This window comes from Saccopteryx leptura, chromosome 6, assembly GCF_036850995.1.
Source record: "Saccopteryx leptura isolate mSacLep1 chromosome 6, mSacLep1_pri_phased_curated, whole genome shotgun sequence".
Lineage (NCBI taxonomy): Eukaryota > Metazoa > Chordata > Mammalia > Chiroptera > Emballonuridae > Saccopteryx > Saccopteryx leptura.
Genome location: NC_089508.1, coordinates 102,024,442 through 102,045,880, shown reverse-complemented (window position 1 = coordinate 102,045,880; position 21,439 = coordinate 102,024,442). Strand labels below are relative to the sequence as shown.

The 21,439-nt window shown below is 43.6% G+C and overlaps 1 protein-coding gene across 3 annotated transcripts in view; it reads left to right on the top strand.

Annotated features, from left to right (window-relative positions):
• Window positions 1-10,812: 10,812 nt before the first annotated feature.
• Window positions 10,813-21,439, top strand: part of HECTD1 (HECT domain E3 ubiquitin protein ligase 1) — a 108,452-nt gene continuing 97,825 nt past the window's right edge. For 2 of the 3 annotated variants that reach the window (XM_066341676.1, XM_066341675.1), the window contains exons 1-2: window positions 10,813-11,371; window positions 12,638-12,914. In XM_066341676.1, coding sequence (XP_066197773.1) covers window positions 12,775-12,914 — 140 coding nt within the window. In that variant the 5' untranslated portion in view covers window positions 10,813-11,371; window positions 12,638-12,774. The remainder of the gene's footprint in view (window positions 11,372-12,637; window positions 12,915-21,439) is intronic. The other variant, XM_066341678.1, reaches the window with a different exon arrangement.

Sequence of the window (21,439 nt, the reverse complement as noted above, 5' to 3'; positions counted from 1 at the left end):
CATCCCTGCCGTCCTGGTAGGTCTTACACTGTTCCAAGGAGGAGCTCGTGGCAATGGCAGTCAGCATTTCCATCTCTGCTTCTGAGAGCATGATGGCATCCACCCCTATTTTTCAAAATTGCAGACCTACCAGGGGCGTAGACACTCATTACTGCTGGGCTCTCACCTTGGAGACTTTGGATTGCAACTCCAGCCCGATTCTCCTCATCTTCCGGATAGGAGCTGGAAATGCCAGCTCCCACTGCTGGGCTTGAGTCCCGGGGTGCCGCCGCCTTCTGCTCCACAGACCTTGCAGCTCTGGCCCCGGCCTCAGCCCCGGCCTCCTGCCGCTTCTGGTTCTCCACAAGGTCCAGGGCAAGCTGCAGCTCACAAACCTGTAATCTCTTCTCCAGCATCTGCTCCATTTCCAGGCGAATCTCACGAACCTGGTCTGCCTTCTACTCCAGCGCATCCTCCAGCTCCAGGGTCAGCATTGATTTCTCCCACGTTTGCTCCAGTTCCTTCCACTGCTTGGTTTGCAGGTCTCGGGCAGTCTCTTCCACAGAGCTCTCAGGGCACTCGGTTTCCTCACACATGGCTGTAAAAGTCAGCCAGCCTACGGCCCTCAAAAGGACAGCCATGGGGAACCATAACAGCGGCCAGTCCTCTATTCCACCACTCAAAAGTGGTGGTGGCTCCATGCCGATCTGTATCAAATCCTGCCACAGACTACGCCAAATGTGTGGCCAGTAGGCACAGCCACCCACACAGCCGCCTGGCCCATGCTGATTTGCATTGGATTCGGACAGATGATAATGAAACAACAGAGCCACGAACTGGTGGGCCATTACCTTTAATCCTAGCTTGCTCCTGGCGGGCAAGTAAAAACACACACTGGGCCTGACCTGTGGTGGCGCAGTGGATAAAGTGTCAACCTGGAAACGCTGAGGTTGCCGGTTCAAAATCCTGGGCTTGCCTGGTCAAGGCACATATGGGAGTTGATGCTTTCTGCTCCTCCCCCCCTTCTCTCTCTCTCTCCCCCCCCCCTCTCTATAATGAATAAATAAATAAATAAATCTTTTAAAAAAACAAAACCACACACTGGGCTCCAAAACCCACTCATTCAGTGCTCACAAAACTACTGACTTATCTGAGTTTCCTAGAATCAAAGGTTTGTACCTCATCAGCCTTATTCACCTCTGTTCCCCATCTCCTTCTCTCTGCACAAACTCTGCACAAAGTGGCTTCTCCTTCAGCACTCCACCATTTTGGCTGCTTCTCCTGGCCTCCTCCACGTGGCCTCTCTCTGCTCTCCTCTCTGCTCTCTCCTCTAATGCTAATCTCAGGAACTGAGAGGGAGAAATCTCCTGGTCTGCCCCACTTTATAGTGCAGAAATCAAAACCTTTAATCCAATATACAAAATAGGGAAGTCTCTAAAACAAAGTCACTTATCTGAGGCATGATGGGATTGCACCACCCCACATCAAAAAGGGTCGGAAAGGCTTAGTCCTAAAATCAAGCCCCAGGCTACAAGGATTCTGCCAGCCCACAGCCCACCCCCAACACACATTAATATCACCTGGGCGACGGGCTTCCACATGGGCAGTGCTATCTTTAACAAAGTAAGCATAATATATTTTATCTGCCCAACAAACACTAATAAAATTAAAAGAGAAATAGATAATTCAACAATAATAGTTGGAGAACAATATTCTACTTTCTTTTTCTTTTCTTATATTTTTTAAAGATTTTAATTTATTGATTTTGCAGAGAGGAGAGTGGAGAGGCAGAGTGAGAAGTATCAACTCATAGTTGCTTCACTTTAGTTGTTGCTTGCTTGTTGCATGTGCCTTGACTGGGCAAACCCAGGGTTTTGAAGCGGCAACCTCAATGTTATAGGTTGAAGGTCTATTCACTGTGCCACCACCAGCCAAGCCAATATTCTACTTTCAGTGATGGCTAGAATAATCAGACAGATGAGCAACAACCAAGTAGAAGACTTGAACAATACTTTAAAGCAACTACACGTAATAAACATTTACCCAGCAAAACAGAATGAACATTCTCCTCAAGTACACATGAAAATGTCTTCATGATTTAACAAAAGAAGCATGAGACTTGTACACTGAAAACTTCAAAATGTCACTGAGAGATAAAAGAAAAACTTACTAGGGTCTAGCTGGGTAGCTCAGTTGGTTAGAGCGGCATCATGATACATCAAAGTTTTGGGTTTAATCCCCAGTCAGGGCACATACAGAATCAGCCAATGAATACATAAATAAGTGGAACAACAAATTTATGTTTATCTCTTTTTCTCTCTCTTTCTAAATTCAATGAGAATAAATAATAAGCCCTGGCCAGATAGCTTGGTTGGAGTATCATCCCGGAGCATGGAGGTTGTCAGTTCAATTCTCTGGTCAGGGTGCATACAGGAGCAGCTCAATGTTCCCGTCTCTCTCCCTGCCTATAAATAAATAAATAAATAAATAAATAAATGCCAGATTGGTGGTGGTGCAGTGGATAGAGCATTGTAGGATGGATATCATAAAAAACCAGATTATAACAAAGTAGAACCTTCATACACACTCAAGCTGGTGACCTCGGGGTCTTGAACCTAGGTGTTTTGCATTCCAGTCCGACGTTCTATCCATTGTGCCACCACCTGGTCAGGCTCAAACACCCTTATTTATTTATTTATTTATTTATTTATTTATTTATTTATTTATTTATATTTTTTGGCAGAGACAGAGAGAGTCAGAGAGAGGGACAGATAGGGACAGACAGGAAGGGAGAGAGATGAGAAACATCAATTTTTTTGTTTTTGTATTTTTCTGAAGTTGGAAACGGGGAGGCAGTCAGACAGACTCCGGCATGCGCCAGACCAGGATCCACCCAGCATGCCCACCAGGGGGCGATGCTCCGCCCATCTGGGGTGTTGTTCTGTTGCAACCAGAGACATTCTAGCGCCTGAGGCAGAGGTCACGGAGCCATCCTCAGCGCCCGGGCCAACTTTGCTCCGGTGGAGCCTTGGTTGCGGGAGGGGAAGAGAGAGAGAGAGAGAGGAAGGAGAGGGGGAGGGGGAGAAAAGCAGATGGGCGCTTCTCCTTTGTGCCCTGGCAGGGAATCGAACCCGGGACTCTCTCACACTAGGCAGACGCTCTACCACTGAGCCAACCGGCCAGGGTAAGAAACATCAATTTTTCATTGTGGGTCCTTAGTTGCTCATTGATTGATTTCTCATATGTGCCTGGACCAGGGTGCTACAGCAGACCGAGTGAACCCTTGCTCAAGCAAGTGACCTTGGGCTCAAGCTGGTGAGCCTTGCTCAAACCAGATGAGCCCGTGCTCAAGCTGGTGATCTCGGCGTCTCAAACCTGGATCCTTGGCATCCCAGTCTGACACTCTATCCACTGCGCCACCGCCTATTCAGGCTCAAATACCCTTTTTTAAGACTAAGCTTTTCCCTATACCATTGACTGTTGCATGGTGGGGTGTGGTGCACTCTTATGAGGATTCCCGTTTATGCCTCAGATGAGTGACTTTGTAATAGTGACTTCCTTATTTGCATATGGCTTAAAGGCTTTAATTCTCTACACTATATAATGAAGCAGATCAGGGGCTCTGGCTCTGGCCTGCCATCAGCTTGCAGAGGCCTCCTAATCCCATCCTTTTTCTCTGTGAGTCTATTTCTTTATTCCACACCATTCTTATTCAGGACCTGGACAATTACTAGCTGAGAATTGAAAATATATATATCTACCAAAGAGTTTGTAGATGGATGTTCATAGCAGCATTAGTCATGATAGCCAATAACTGGAAATAACCCAAATGTTCATAAACTGATGGAGAGACAAAGAAAAGGTGATATATCTATATAATGGAATGTTATTCAGCCATAAAAAGAATGAGGTTCTATACATGTTACAATATGTGTAGACCTTTAACACATAATGCTAAATGAAAGAAGCCAGATATAAAAAGCTACATATTATATGATAATATTTATATTATACCACTTATATCAGGTGTAGGCAAATCTATAGAGCAGGGGTCCCCAAACTATGGCCCGCAGGCCGCATGCGGCCCCCTGAGGCCATTTATCCAGCCCCCGCTGCACTTCCGAAAGGGGCACCTCTTTCATTGGCGGTCAGCGAGAGGAGCATAGTTCCCATTGAAATACTGGTCAGTTTGTTGATTTAAATTTACTTGTTCTTTATTTTAAATATTGTATTTGTTCCCGTTTTGTTTTTTACTTTAAAATAAGATATGTGCAGTGTGCATAGGGATTTGTTCATAGTTTTTTTTATAGTCCAGCCCTCCAACGGTCTGAGGGACAGTGAACTGGCCCCCTGTGAAAAAAGTTTGGGGACCCCTGCTATAGAGATAGCGGTTTTCAGGAACTGGGGCTTGGAGAGAATATGGAGTGTCACTGAACTGAACACTTTAAAAGGGTAAATTTCATGGTATGCAAATTATATTTTTAAAAAGCCTGACCTGTGGTGGTGTAGTAGATAAAGTGTCAATCTGGAATTCTGAGTTGCCAGTTTGAAACCCCTAGGCTTGCCAACTCAAAGCACATACAAGAAGCATTACTATGAGTTGATGCTTCCCACTCTACCCCACTCCTGCTTCCACCTCTCTCTCCTCTCTTTCTAAATAATAATAATAATAATAATAATAATAATAATAATAATAAAGTATATAGACCTGGCTGGTTAGTTCAGTCAGAGCATCTTTCTGAGACACCAAATTCATGACACATACGGGAAGCAACCAATGAATGAACAACTGAGTGGAACAACCAATGAGTGCTTTTCTCTCTCTCCCTTCCTCCCTCTCCCTGTCTCTCTAAAATCAATCATTAAGAAAAAAGTTAGCCTGACCTGTGGTGGCGTAGTGGATAAAGCATCGACCTGGAAATGCTGAGGTTGCCGGTTCGAAACCCTGGGCTTGCCTGGTCAAGGCACATATGGGAGTTGATGCTTCCAGCTCCTCCCCCCTGTCTCTCTCTCTCTCCCTCTCTGTCTCTCTCTCTCTCCCTCTCACCTCTCTAAAATGAATAAATAAAATAAAATTTAAAAAAATTAAAAAAAAAAAAAAAAGAAAAAAGTTAGCTTGACCAGGCGGTGGTGCAATGGATAGAGCGTCAGACTGGGATGCGGAGGACCCAGGTTCGAAACCCTGAGGTCGCCAGCTTGAGCACAGGCTCACCAGCTTTGGTGCCGGTCGATGACCCCATGGTTGCTGGCTTGAGCACAACGGTTGCTGGCTTGAGCAAGGGGTCACTCACTCTGCTGTAGCCTCCTCAGTCAAGGCACACATGAGAAAGCAATTAGTGAACAATTAAGGAGACTAAGGAGCTACAACAAAGAATTAGTGATTCTCATCTCTCTACCTTCCTGTCTGTCCTTATCTGTCCTTCTCTCTGTCTCCCTCTCTATCACACACACACACACACACACGCAGAAAAAGGAAAAAAGTTAAACATAAGAAAAAAACCTTTATATATACTGCCCTGGCCAGGCAGATCAGCTAGGTACAGCATTGTTCCAATATACCAAGGTTGTGGGTTCGATTCTCAGGGCACATACAAGAATCAACCAAAAAATGCATAAATAAGTGGAACAACACATCGATGTTTCTCTCTCTCTCTCTCTCTCAAATCAATCAATAAAAATTTAAAAAGTTTATATCTATAATGTACACACATTTATGTATGTAAACTATATATATATGCATATATAATATATGATGTACACAACAAAAGATTGAATATTGCCCTGACCAGGTAGTTCTGTTGGTTGGAGCATCAACCTGATGTACCACATTGCAGGTTTGATCTCTGGTCAGGCACAGAAGAGAATCAATGAATGACTGCATTAGTAAATGGAAGAACAAATTGATGTTTCTCTCTCTAAAATCAATCAATAAATAAAAATTTATTTTTTAAAAATAAAATTGAATATAAACCTAAAGAAACTGTATAAAAAACATGAGATCAAATAATTATAATGGCTATCACAGAAAAGCTAGTACAGATAACATTTCCTAGAAAGTTAGGTGGTTAATTTCCTTAGTCAAGAAGTTTTTTGCCTGACTAGGTGATGGTGCAATGAATAAAGCGTCTACCTGGGATTCTGAGGACCCAGGTTGGAAACCCTGAGGCCACAGGCTTGAGCATGGGCTCATCCAGCTTGAGCACAGGATCATAGACATGACCCCAGGGTCGCTGGCTTAAAGTCCAAGGTCCCTGGCTTGAGCCCAAGATTGCTGGCTTGAGCAAGGGGGAACTGGCTCATTGGAGCCCCTGGTTAAGGCACATATGAGAAAGCAGTCAATGAACAACTCAAGTGCCACAATGATGAGTTGATGCTTCTCATCTCTCTCCCTTCCTGTCTGCCCCCCCCTCTCTCTTTCTCTCAAAACAAACAAAAAACAAAAAAGAAGCTTTCTTTCTTAATCTCTAGAATGCCTCACAGTATCCACATCCCCACATTAATAAAGCACATGTAAATCAGCTGGTGTTAGGAAATCTTTGACATTTATCTAGTCAATCAAATTCCCTGGGCTCCAAGTTTATATTAAAATCTGATTTACCTTCCTAGGTCTTATAAACAAGAACTAAGATAATCTATGACAAATGACCTCCAGGGAAGTAAAAAATAATTTTGGTTTTGATTGACCTAAATGGATTCTTTTTCTAAGAAACTTTACTAGAATAACCTCTTGCCTGTTTAACCCTGCTATGCCAGACACACTGATCTCTAATCTTCAGAGCTGAAGTAAAACAGCTACTTTTCCTGGTTCAGGTCATAAAAGTCTGGCCCTGAGGCTTCTTTAGTTAGCTAATAAAAAGCATAAAAAACAACTCCTTGAATAACACATGAGTTTGGGTGGTGTCAGGTAGATGAATTTTGGACTCTGGTGATCTAAGGAGTCCAAAGAGTCCAAGAAAAGGGCCTGAGATTTGTTTACTGTTATATTAACTTCATATTGTTGAATAATATGATCACAATCTAGAATGTGTATGATGTTTTTTTTTCCTTTTTTTTTAAAGATTTTTAAAAATTTTTATTTAGAGAGGAGAGAGAGTTAGAATGAGAGAGAGAGAGTTAGAATGAGAGAGAGAGAGAGAGAGAGAGAGAGAGAGAGAGAGAGAGAGAGAGAAAGGGGGGAGGAGCAGGAAGCATCAACTCCCATATATGCCTTGACCAGGCAAGCCTAGGGTTTTGAACCGGTGACCTCAGTGTTTCAGGTCAACGCTTTATCCACTGCGCCACCACAGGTCAGGCCCCCTCCCCTTTTTTTGAGAGAGACAGACAGAAACAGGAAGGGAAAGAGATGAGAAGCTTCAGCTTGTAATTGTGTCACTTTAGTTGTTCATTGATTGCTTCTCATTTGTGACTTGACTGTGGGTGGGGGGCCCCAGCCCACCTAGTGACTCCTTGCTCAAGCCAGCAACCTTGAGTTCAAGCCAAGACCTTGGCCTTCAAACAAGCAACTTTTGAGTTCAAGCCAGCGACAATGGGATCATGTTTATGATACCCCGCTCAAGCCAGTGACCCTACACTCAAACTGGTGAGCCCGCCCTCAAGCCAGATGAGCCAGTGCTCAAGCCAGTGACCTCAAGGTTTCAAACCTGGGTCTTCAGCATACCAGGTAAATGCTCTATCCTCTGTGCAATACCCAGTTAGGCTAAGTCACTCTTCTTTTTAATTTTTATTTTTTTATTCATTTTTTAGAGAGGAGAGGGAGAGACAGAGAGAAAGAGAGAGAGAGAGGAGAGACAGAGAGAGAGAGAGAGAGAGAAAGAGAGGAGAGACAGAGAGAGAGAAGGGAGGGAGGAGCTGGAAGCATCAACTCCCATATGTGCCTTGACCAGGCAAGCCCAGGGTTTCGAACTGGCGACCTCAGCATTTCCAGGTCGATGCTTTATCCACTGCACCACCACTCTTCATATCGTATAAATCTTTCGCCTTTTTTCACTCTTCTTTTTTTTTTTTTGGATTTTTCTGAAGCTGGAAACGGGGAGAGACAGTCAGACAGACTCCCGCATGCGCCCGACCGGGATCTACCCGGCACGCCCACCAGGGGGCGACGCTCTGCCCACCAGGGGGCGATGCTCTGCCCCTTCCGGGGCGTCGCTCTGTTGCGACCAGAGCCACTCTAGCGCCTGGGGCAGAGGCCAAGGAGCCATCCCCAGCGCCCGGGCCATCTTTGCTCCAATGGAGCCTCGGCTGCAGGAGGGGAAGAGAGAGACAGAGAGGAAGGAGAGGGGGAGGGGTGGAGAAGCAGATGGGCGCTTCTCCTGTGTGCCCTAGCCGCGAATCGAACCCGGGACTTCTGCACGCCAGGCCGACGCTCTACCACTGAGCCAAACGGCCAGGGCCTTCACTCTTCTTTTTAACATCTGCACAGAGTAGATGAATCTGTGCAGATTTGTTCATTTGTTATTGATGGGACATGTAGGCTGTTTCCAATATTTAATAAATACAAAGAAAGATGCAATACACATCCTAGTGTATTTATTTTTCTGCCCTCATACTATCATTTCTGTAGACTAGATCCCTCAAAATGTTTTTCTCTTTTGCCTGACCAGGCGGTGGAGCAGTGGGTAGGTAGAATGTCTGACTGGGACGCAGTGACCCAGGTTTGAAACCCCCAAGGTCACCGGCTTGAGTGTGGGCTCACCATCTTGGATGTGGGACTTGAGAGTGGGATCATAGACAAGACTCTATGGTCACTGGCTTGAAGCTCAAGGTTGCTGGCTTGAGCAAGGGGTCATTCACTCTGCTGTAGCCTCCAAGCCAAGGCACATATGAGAAAGCACTGTCTCTCTTTCTGTCTCTGACACACACACACAAAGTTTTACTTTTTATCATCAGGGGGAAAATCATTTAACACAGAGAGATAGCAGAGGATAAGGCTAGGAGGTTCTGAAGTCAGGTTTTTTAGATTCAAAGCCCACCTCAGTTGTTTACCAGCTGTGTGACCTTGTACACGTTACTTAATCGCTATAGGTCTTAATTTCCTCATCTGTAAATAGAAGACAATAAATTATCTGCCTTGTAGGGTTGTTAAAAAAGATTAAATTAATTAGTGATTGTAAAGCATTTAAAAGGGTTTCTGCAGCTGGTAAGCTCTGTATGTGTTTATAAGTTAATTTTAAAGGTACCCTTTCCTGCTCTGGTATACCAGGACAACACCCTTACCAACTGAGCTATCTAGCCAGGGCCATTCTAATTTATTTAAAAAATATATATATATATTTTAAAGATTTACTTCTTCTCTATTCTTTTTTTTAAAAATTTAATGTATTGGGGTGACTGGTTAAAAATTATTTAGGTTTCAGGGGTACAATTCTATAATACATCATCTCTATATCGTGTTATCGTGTTGTGTGTTCATCACCCCAAGCTAACTTTCCTTCCATCACCATTTATCCTTCCTTTACCACACCTACGGCCTCCCCACCCCCACTTGCTTCTTCCCTATTCTTTATTGCCAATACCTAGGCCCTTATTTCTACACTGCTGGAGGACTTCAACACCTTTCCAGCTAATCTTCTTGTCTAGGTAGCTCCTTTTAGCCATTCGGAACACTCTTGCTCTATAATCATTCTTTCTAAGACTCTAAGTTTTCCAGTCAATGTTCTAGTACAGAACTTTAGTTAGTTACTTCAGCCTAAATTTTGCATGCCCCGTGAACTTTAGCCTTTACCCTCTCTACTTCTTTTTGCTTAATGTGACTTCTTTGCTTGGGAAACAGGTTCTTTCATATCAGAACATACAACTTTTGGTTGTAATGTTTTCCTTCCCTTGCTGTGTCCACATTCTACCCATTCTTCAAGGTCCAGAAAGAATGCCACTTCCTCCTTGAAGATTTTCCTGGCAGCTCCAAGTCACATGCATAGCTCCCAAATAATATTCTCATGTTTTGTAGTTGGGACAAGATAGTGGAATACCCTTTTCTCTTGATCTGACCATTACCTGTGATAGGGGGACGTATGCTTCAACATATCTGAAATGAAAATCTGTAATTTCCAATATACTGGTTCTTCAAATTTAGGAAGCAGTTTCTCTGATTTCTTAAAGGAGCATATCTCAAATACTATCATATAATATCCATTTTTGTTTGTTTGTTTGTTTAAAGGATGAAATATACAGTAAGAGGGTCTGGGGCATGGGTTTACTTATCTCCCAAATTGAGATAGCTATATTCACATTACCAGTTCATTATGTCGTAACTATCTCCAAGTACGTCTTATAAGCAGACATGTTTTATTTTTAATGTGTGTGAAAGATAATGTTTGAGGGGAATGGCCACGGTTATATTTGAGACCACAATCGCAGGAAAGACTCAAAAGCGCACTCCGGGTGCTATCGCTTCCCGGGGACACCACAGGACCCGAATTTATGCTTTTTGGAGCGGCAGTTTTCACATCTGTACGATGGAGATAATACTCGGTATTTACTTCACAAGGTTGTGGTGAAAGGATTTGTTTCTCCTAGTCTGAGGGGCGGCTTGCCTCCAGGGACCGAAGGGGGACACTTTCCTCCCGCGACGCACTTCCGCGCGCGAGGAGACGCGACCAGCGGGGAGGGGGTGAAGCCGTGGCGAGGTACGGGTGGCCGGGTGGCCTGATGGTCGGGTGACCCGGGCCGGAGGGCCGAAGCTTTGGCGTGCAGCGTGGAGCCTCCGGTCGGGGACACGCTAAGTGAGTAAGCGCCGTGCAAAGCCAGCGGGGCACGCGTGCACCAGTGTGCGCGTTGCTGGGAGCGCGCTCGCATTGACAGCGAAGCGTACGGGCGTCAGGACGTACAATAGAAAAGCGACAGCAGACCGGGCCCGGGAGTCCGAGGCCCTGGAGGCCTGAGCGCTCCGGCCGGGCAGCGACACCTCCGGCCGGCGGGCGCCCCTGCGCGGCTGGCCGGCTGGTCTCCGCAGCGCCCCACGTGGCGGACCGCCGGCTGGCCGCCGGGAGAGCCGGTTTGCTCCGCCCCGCCCCGCGGAGCCGGCCTGCCCTCCTCAGCCTCTCCGCCCAGCTCTCGGCCGACTCTCCTCCCTTCCCCCTCCGCGATCGCGATGGACGCGGCCTCCCCCCGCCGCCGCCGGCAGCACCGCGCAGGCCTCTGAGTTGCCGGGCCGGAGGAGCCGCGTGCCGGGGCCGGGACGAGCGCTGGCTTTCGCCGGTCGGGGGACACTCGTTTCTCTGTCACCAGGACCCCGCGGAGGAAGGGGAGGGGCGCGGCGCGGCTTTTCCTGTACCGCCTGCCCGGCTCGACCTGTGCGGCCTGCGGCTTCCTGGCAACTCGAGGGCCGCGGCCGGGCCTGGCTCTGCCCGCGGCCTGCTTGGAGCTGGACCGGAGCGATTCGGGACGACTGGACCGGGTAAAAGCTTGAGGGAAAGGGAAGCAGGGAGCTCTGCGTGGTCGGAAGGGCCAGGCCTGGCGGCCGAGATCCAGAGGCCGGGCAGCGGGCCGGAGCGAGACCTGGGCCCCTGGTGAGGTCGGCGGGGCTGCTGCCGACTCACCGCTTGGCCCCTTTGTTTCCCTCCCGCGGCGGGGCCCCGCTTGCCCGAGCCGGAGCCCAGGGCGGTTCCTCTTGCCCTTCAGAAGGGTTCGCTGCGCGGCCAGGCCAGGGTCTACCCGCCGGGGCTCGGGAGCTTCGGGCGCCGCTCCCCAGAGACCCCGGCCTGTCCGGCGGCCTCCTGTCTGGCACGCGGTCCTTGCTGCTGCTTCTCCTGAAACTCCCCCTCCTCCGGGTCACAGGTAGCCAACTTAGCGGGGTTGGGTGCCAGGAAACGGAGCGCGGGGCTCGGCCGGCCGGCATGTTGGGCCATCCCTGCTGGTCCCCGCCGTTGGCTGCCTGCCGGGCCCGACTCTGGGTTCTGACACCTGCGTCGGGGTTCCGTGGGACCCAGAGCTGACCTCCCATCAGGCCCTTACAGGCTACTTGCCTGTTGGAGCTAGTTCTCTGTTTTGTGTTTATTTTATAATATGTTTTTAAACCAACTGCTCCGTTGGTGTGGTGGGGGAACGAGGGCATGAGATTGGCCTATATGCTGATCCGTGACGTTTTAGTCCATTGCATTTGCTTTTAGCATTTCTTTTTAAACTTTTAAGAACTATTGAAAAGACTGCCAAAATTCGTAACCAAGTCTTTATTCGTAGATAGATGTTGTATCTAATTATCGTTTTGTCTTTGGACATTTTATGAATGACAGTAAATAAATTGAGAAGTCAGCAAAATTTGTGAATTTTAGAGATAAATTTAAAGCAGAAACTTAATTTGGAGGGCTGTTGGATCGAAGTGCTAAAAGTCTGAATCTAACCTTAATCTGAAGATCAGTTTTGGGGGGAGGAGTAAGAGAAGAGTTTGCTGGAAAAAAAGAAGCTTTAGTAAGTAAGGTGTTCTTTGCCTTTTGGCAGGGACGTTAGTGATAGCAGTGGTGGCATCCGAAGCTTGTTTGACTGTCTTTGACAGAGAGCTCTGGTTTCCAGTTAAGCAGCAACCTAATCAGCTTATACTCTTGTGCAAAACTGGTTTTATTTACTATGATACATGAACGTTAAACCCAAGGCATAGGGAAAGTTGGAAAACTACATTAAGCACTATATCCAAAAACATACTTAATGAGTCTTTTCTAATTCCTAGGAGGACATCACAAAAATTTGGTTCCAGCGTATGTAAAGAAAAAAAAAATTAACCCAAGCTGATCAGATCGGGACATTTAAAGGAAGTTTTCCTCTTTACTTTATAAATTTAAGCAAAGAGTCTTTTAAAAAAAAAACATGGCAGATGTGGATCCAGATACATTGCTGGAATGGCTACAGATGGGACAGGGAGATGAAAGGGACATGCAACTAATAGCCCTTGAACAGCTATGCATGCTGCTTTTGATGTCTGACAACGTGGATCGTTGTTTTGAAACGTAAGTACATCACTTATTCATCTTCCTTTGGGATTGCTGTAGTGACATCTATCTGTTTTCAGCCATTTTCTGACTTCAGTTTGTGTAGAATTTTCTTTAGAGAGTTTTAAAGCTATCTTTAAAAAGTTTCTGTAGGGTGCTGGGTATACAACATAATTGAATGACAAGATAACCTGGACATGTTTTCTTTGAATATATGTACCTTGATTTATTGATGTTACCCCATTAACATTAATAAAATTTTATTTATTAAAAAAAGTTTGCAGTTCTGCATTTACAGTTTTTTGCAAAGTCAGTTGAGTAATGATAATTGTGATGACACAGATATGTGTTTGTTGAATCAATAGGCATTAGTAGGGAATACAATTTTAACCTATAGCTTGAATTATTTTCAAAATATATTTTGAACTGGGAAAATACGGATACTTATCTTTCTTAAAGGTAGCTATTTCTGTACCAAGAAATTGACTTGAAATTGATGTGGAAATATAGATGATAATGAACATATGTTTATAACTGCCCATTTTTTCATAGGTATTAGGTCATGACATCCTACTTTTGTTAGAAGTGAATCATTGGTTTGTAATTTCAGTTTGAAGGGTATAAATTGGATGTTACGTATATGACATACTTTTTGGAATAATAGGAACAGATTTTGAAGTTTGGAGGCTTTAAACAGTTTTATTCAGAGTTTAAAGATTATTTATTTATTTATTTATTTACAGAGACAGAGAGAGTCAGTGAGAGGGATAGACAGGACAGACAGACAGGAACAGAGAGATGAGAAGCATCAATCATTAGTTTTTCGTTGCGCATTGCGACACTTTAGTTGTTCATTGAATGCTTTCTCATATGTGCCTTGACCATGGGGCTACAGCAGACTGAGTAACCCCTTGCTCGAGCCAGCGACCTTGGGTCCAAGGTGGTGAGTTTTTGCTCTAACCAGATGAGCCTGCGCACAAGTTGGCAACCTCGGGTCTCGAACCCAGGTCCTCCGCATCCCAGTCCGACGCTCTATCCACTGTGCCACCGCCTGGTCAGGCTATTCAGAGTTTAAAATGTAGAATTTGTGCAGAAGTATAAGAGAGAATTTATTACTGGTTAGCCATTAATGCCATGTTTTTTCTCATGTGACACTTGCCCAGTAAACCATTCTTCTGAATGCTGAATGTTTGCTTTTACTGTTTATTTTATATATCTATTTACAATTTTGAATTCCAATAAGTAAATGAAAACTCAAGTATTTCTTTATCTGTATTAATACCACTTTAAGGTAGTTAATAGAAAATGTTTGAGATGTTGACATAAAATTTGGTGTAAATCTAAAAAAAAAATTTTGGTGTTAATCTCAATTTCTTTGAGGTGGGAATAAAGGCTGTATTACTAAATTGATAAAGTATTTTTAATTGTCTTAATTTTGAATGAATAATTATTGAAGATGAATTAATAAACTTTTTTAATTTTTGTATTTTTCTGAAGTTGGAAACGGGGAGACAGTCAGACAGACTCCCGCATGCGCCCGACCGGGATCCACCTGGCATGCCCACCAGGGGGCGATGCTCTGCCCATCTGGGGCGTTGCTCTATTGCAACCAGAGCCATTCTAGCGCCTGAGGCAGAGGCCATAGAGCCATCCTCAGCGCCCGGGCCAACTTTGCCCCAGTGGAGCCTTGGCTGCGGGAGGGGAAGAGAGAGACAGAGAGGAAGGAGAGGGGGAGGGATGGAGAAGCAGATGGGTGCTTCTCCTGTGTGCCCTGGCTAGGAATCGAACCCGGGAATCTTGCACGCCAGGCCGACGCTCTACCACTGAGCCAACCGGCCAGGGCCTAAATTATTAATACTTCTTAGTTGTAAATCTCATTAAAGCAGTATACTATTATAATAAAAATGCTTACATACAAAGATTCTGAATCACAGTCTGTTAGTGGCCCACTTATTTCAACTAGCTTTTGTAGTGACAAACTTTGAGTACATCATAATTTAGCCCTTCCTTGAAACTTGCTTTAGCAGGATTTGTAGAAAAGTGAAGTAGATTTTTGAGTATTCACAAGTTTCATTAGAGCATCTTCATTAACCTGAAAATTACTTTTGGTATTTAAAAAAAATAAGTCAAATCACTATCATTTTTTATCTTCGGTTAAGTACTAACATATAATAGAAGTATGTTTTTAAAGATTTTAAAATCGAAGCAAAAAAAGAAAAAAATTTTATTTATTGAATTTTAGAGAGAGGAGAAAGAGAAATTGAAAGGTAAGGGGGTGGAAGAGTGGGAAGTATCAACTCATACTAGTTGCTTTTCATATGTGCCTTGACCAGGCAAGCCTGGGGTTTCAAACTGGTGACCTCAACATTCCAGGTCCACTGTGCCACCACAAGTCAGGCCAGTAGAGACATTAAAAAAAATTATTGATTGATTTTTAGAGAGAGAAGAAGGGAGAGAGAGAGAGAGATATCAATTTGTTGTTTCAATTATTTATGCATTCATTGGTTGATTCTTGTATGTGCCCTGACCAGGGGTTGAACCCTTAACTTTAGTCTATTGGGATGATACTCTAACCAAGCTACCCAGCTAGGGAGTAGTAGAGGTATTTGTAATGGTATTAGATAAAAGCAGTACTACAGCCTGACCTGTGGTGGCGGAGTGGATCAAACATTGACCTCCTGGAGTGCTGAGATTGCCTGTTGGAAACCCTGGCCTTGCCGAGTCAAGGTATATACGAGAAGCAACTACTACTGCGAGTTGATGCTTCCCCCCATTTCTCTCTTCTCTCTCTAAAATCAATAAATAATATATTTATTTTAAAAAACGTGTTACTATATTAAAATTTTTAAAGGACATTTTTAAAACGTAAAACTCATCTTTATATAAAGAATCCTACCATCCTAATGACATTATTCTTTCTATTTTCCCTTCTAGGCTTTATTCATACTTGATATAATATCATTATAAGAAAGGAAATTAAAATCAGATGTGATTTATATTTTTTATTTGTGAAGTTAAGGTATAAGAGTATTTCAAATTGGAATTTTCAGCTCTCTCATGTATCATATCAATAATTTATCAAAAAAAATAGACATTTGATTAAATTTGTGCTTTTTTAGAAAATATTTTACTTATTGATTTTACAGCAAGAGGGGGAAAGTAAGAAGTATCAACTCATAGTTGCTTCACTTTAGTTGTTCATTGCTTGCTTGTTGTATGTGCCTTGACCGGGAAAGCACAGTGTTTCAAACCTGAGACCCCAGCATTCCAGGTGTATGCTTTAGCCACCGTGCCACCACGGGCCAGGCTGTGACTTTTTTTTTTAATTATTTATTTTTTATTTTTATTTTTTACAGAGACAGAGAGTGAGTCAGAGAGAGGGATAGACAGGGACAGACAGACAGGAACGGAGAGAGATGAGAAGCATCAATCATTTTTTCATTGCGCGTTGCAACACCTTAGTCGTTCATTGATTACTTTCTCTTATGTGCCTTGACCGCGGGCCTTCAGCAGACTGAGTAACCCCTTGCTGGAGCCAGCGACCTTGGGTTCAAGCTGGTGGGCTTTTCCTCAAATCAGATGAGTCCGCACTCAAGCTGGCGACCTCGGGGTCTTGAACCCGGGTCCTCTGCATCCCAGTCCGACGCTCTATCCACTGCGCCACTGCCTGGTCAGGCTGCTAGTCTTTTGAGGTTAAGGAATATACATTTTCTGTGAAGCTGGGATGCTTCTTATTAATTCTTGAACCTGAGGTAGTGCTCTAGAAAGTAAAAATCAGGTTCGGGGTTAGGTTTTTAAAAAATTTTTTAAAGATTTTATTCACTGATTTTATAGAAAGAGGAGAGAGAGGGGAGAGAGAGTGAGAAGCATCAACGCATAGTTGCTTCACTTTAGTTGTGTATTGATTGCTTGTGTTATGTGCCTTGACCAGGCAAGCCGAGAGCCTCAAACCTGTGGCCTCAGTGTTCCAGATTGAAACTGCAACCACTGCGCTACCACAGGCCAGCAGGTTCCGGATTAGTTTTTACTTTCATCTGTGATATGTCACTGAGTTAAGTTTAATATGTTTTAAATTTAATGTAAAAGATGAGGACTCTTGCATTCACGTTAAAATGGACAATCATCATATGTATATTGTCATAAGTAGATAAATGGAGTATTTCTACTGGGAAGAATGTAAGATCTCCCCAGAAAATCTAGAAAATGGAATATTAAGGATAATGCTTTTAGGTACTAGAAGATTCATTCTATTTAAAAAAATAATAATTTTGCTTAATTATGAGGGCACAAAAGGATATACAGTAAAAAGTAAGTCTCTCCCTTTGCTGTCTGCTGGCTAATCAGTTCACTTCACTAGAATAGCCACAATTAGTCATTTTCATACTGTATACCTATGAGAGAGACCCCAAGGAAGACTGCCTTGAGTCTGGATTCCAAAGTTGTTGAATCAAGAGGTAAAACCTCCTGTTGTATATTTACAGTAAAAGATAAATAGTACAATAAGACAAGGCTTTTTCTTAAACCTTTTTAATTGTCTTATTTTATGTTAGGTTAGAGATACAGTGATGAACAAAACAGGTACAGTCTCTGCCCTTATGGTTCCTAGTAGTCAAGTAGGGAAGACATATTAGTAATTATAAAATTGTGCGTATACATTGTGATCAGTGCTATGAAGGAAAAATTTGGGGTTCTGTGATGGCATATAGCAGCGACATGACCTGAAGGGCTGAGGATGGTTAGAATGGCTGGCTTGAGTGTTTTTTCTTATAGTTATGAAAGGTATGTAAGAGTTTATGAGATGAAGTATGAGGAGGTGGGGTAGAACAATGTTCAAAAGGAAGGCAGTGTAAAATTTGAAGTGGGATTAAGTATGGCATGATTCAGGAACCTGGGGCAAGGAAAAGTTGCTTGAGAGCTGGGTCACGGTCAGATGGAAGTCTTGTGTATGCTAAGTAAAACTTTTAGTTTTATCATAAAAGCAACGGGAAGGTATTGAAGTGAAGTGAAAGAGTGATGTGATTAAAATTTTCTTTTAAAAACGTCTGCTTTATGGAGAATAATTGAGAACTAATGCTTGCAGATGTAGTAGATTACGATCCAGAGAGAGGATTGTTGTAATAAACATAGAAATAAGTGGATCGATTTGAGACACATTTAGGAGGCAAAATAGGACTTGGTGAATGATTGAATGGGTATGAGAGAGAAAGGAGGAGATATCATGGATGACTTAGGTTACAATGGATGATGATACCATTCAGTGAAAGAACACCGAAAGTGGCTGGGATTGTGGGTTTAGATTTTGCTGGATTCTCATATCTGCTTCTGCATTCATTCTGTTACATTATGTTGTTTTGATTGAAATATATGGAAAAACACCCCACCCTCCATAGATGTAGTTAGAAAATGGGAGGAATGTTATAGTGATTTTTGTATAACAATAGATATTCTCCTTTGATACCATACCAAAACTGGGGAAAGGATAGTTTCTTAAGGATTAGAATGTGGATTCTGAAATCATATCAGTGAGCTTTTCGTAGTGTTGTATTAAAATCTTTTGGTCTTTCTTGTACATTGAGTGAATTTTTAACCCATGTTTAAGTTAGTAAAGTCATATATCGGTCTTGTGAAAAATACTGCTCTAATGAGTTATACAGATATTCTAAATTGACATGTCATTCTACAATCTCAAAAACACATTTGCTAATGTGACTACTGATTTCTTCAATCTTTAAATATTGGGAAGGGAAGCTGTCACTTTCATGGTAGCAGACACAAAGTTTTCCAAAATTGTAGTCTTTGCTTGAAAACTTGAATTTTATCAATTGCAGCAAATACTGTCAAATTGTTTTCCTTGAAGTTGAAGGCTTACTTCGTTAATTTTTTTCCCTTTGGATTTCAGGGAGAGAGAGAAGGCATCAGCTGGTGGTCTTACTTTGTTGTCCCATTTAGTTGTGTACTCATTGCTTGCTTCTCCATGTACCCTGACTGGGGGTTGAACCAGACCTAGCCATGCCAGGAAGACACTATCCACTGAACCACCTGGCTAGGGCCTTACTTCATTATTATTTTTTAGACAGGGGTGGGGGATAGAGAAGCATCAACTTGTTCTACTTAGTTGTATACCCCATTGATTGCTTCTCATATGTGCCCTGACCAGTACTTGGATTGGCGACCTCAGGGTCAAGCCAGCGCTCTTGGGATCCAGCTGGCGACCCTAGGATCGAATTGGTGACCTCAGCGCTCTAGCATGATGCTCTGTCCATTGTGCCATCAACTAGAGCTACTTTATTAATTTGTGAGAAAATGTTCACCAGATATCCAAATCTGAATAACCACAGTTTGTCTGAAGTTCCTTCAAGTAAAAATGTGTTGTATGAAAAAAGTGGCTAGTTAAGCTCTCTAAAGGTTATAGAAGTATTTTTTTTTGACACAGCTATCATTCTTTGGTATGCAGAAGTACTTTATGCTTTTTTCCCATTTCCTTAAGTAGAATATTAAAAACATTAGTAAAACTAGTGACTTTTGCTTCATCAAGGTTATTCTGTAATGACACTGGTTTTTGAAAAAATTTAAATTTAAATTTATTTTTATTGGTTGATTGATTTTGCAGATGAAAGGGGGAATGGGGCACAAACATTCATTGGTTGATTTTTTTTTTAACAGAGACAGAGAGAGTCAGAGAGAGGGATAGACAGGGACAGACAGGAACGGAGAGAGATGAGAAGCATCAGTCATTAGTTTTTCGTTGCTCACTGTGACACCTTAGTTGTTCATTGATTGCTTTCTCTTATGTGCCTTGACCACGGGCCTTCAGCAGACTGAGTAACCCCTTGCTTGAGCCAGCGACCTTGGGTCCAAGCTGGTGAACTTTTGCTCAAACCAGATGAGCCCACACTCAAGCTGGCGACCTTGGGGTCTCAAACCTGGGTCCTCCGCATCCCAGTCTGACACTTTATCCACAGCGCCACCGCCTGGTCAGGCTCATTGGTTGATTTTTATATCTGCCCTTACCAGTGATCAAACCAGCAACCTTGGTGTTTTGGGATTAGTCTCTAACCAACTGAGCTAACCAGCCAGGGTGGAACTGGTATTTTAAAAAACTTTAATGCCGCCTGACCTGTGGTGGCGCAGTGGATAAAGCATCAACCTGGAAACGCTGAGGTTGCCGGTTCAAAACCCTGGGCTTGCCTGTTCAAGGCACATATGGGAGTTGATGCTTCCTGCTCCTCCCCCCTTCTCTCTCTCTCTCTTTCTCCCCTCTCTATAATGAATAAATAAAATCTAAAAAAAACTTTAATGCCAGAACTTGGTAGTACAGATTAGTAAGTAATACAGTTTAGTGCCTCCACCTTGATTTATACTAAAGCACCAACAGTTTTATCCACCATTGCTTTTACATCATTAATTTACACGTCAACACAGGAAAGAAAGTGATTCAAGAAGAGAAAGGAGACCCTGGCTGGTTGGCTCAGCGGTAGAGTGTCGGCCTGGTGTGCGGGAGACCTGGGTTCGATTCCCGGCCAGGGCACATAGGAGAAGTGCCCATTTGCTTCTCCACTCCCCCCTCCTTCCTCTCTGTCTCTCTCTTCCCCTCCCGCAGCCAAGGCTCCATTGGAGCAAAGATGGCCCGGGCGCTGGGGATGGCTCCTTGGCCTCTGCCCCAGCCGCTAGAGTGGCTCTGGTCGCGGCAGAGCGACGCCCCGGAGGGGCAGAGCATCGTCCCCTGGTGGGCAGAGCATCGCCCCTGGTGGGCGTGCTGGGTGGATCCCAGTCGGGCGCATGCAGGAGTCTGTCTGACTGTCTCTCCCCGTTTCCAGCTTCAGAAAAATACAAAAAAAAAAAAAAAGAAAGGACAGTTGAGTTGAATATAGCAAGAGAGGTCAAGTAGGGTGGGATACTAAGGTGTCCTTTGGATTTAATAACATTCTCAGGGTCATTGATCTTAATGAGAGCTCACTAGAGTGGTGATGAGGGTCATATACAAGTGGGTTGAGAAGTAAGTACGGAGTGAAGAAATGGAGACTACAGAAAACTTTTTTTTTTTTTTTTTTAGAGACAGAGGGACAGACAGGGACAGACAGACAGGAACGGAGAGATGAGAAGCATCAATCATTAGTTTTTTGTCATGACACCTTAGTTCAGAAAACTTTTTTGAGAAGTTGGATTGGAATTGGGGGATGTGGGCTTTTCTTTTAAAAGTCAAAGTGATAGGAGAAAGAATGGATAACCCATAGTGTTAAAAATTCTGAGAAAGGAGAGAGAATTAAAAGTTTAATGTACATAATGTGAATTACCTGAGGATCTTGTTAAGCTGTAAATCATGATTCAGTTGATCTGGTATGGTGCCTAATATTCTGCATTCCTCATGTTCTCCCAGCTGTTGGTTAAAAAATCTTACATTGTATAGCAAAGTTCTGACCCACTGACTGAGAGATAAGATTTTTTATTTTATTATTATTTTTAGCGTGGGAACGGGAGAAGGAGAGAGATGAGAAGCATCAACTCACAGTTGCGGCACCTTAGTTGTTCATTGATTGTTTTCT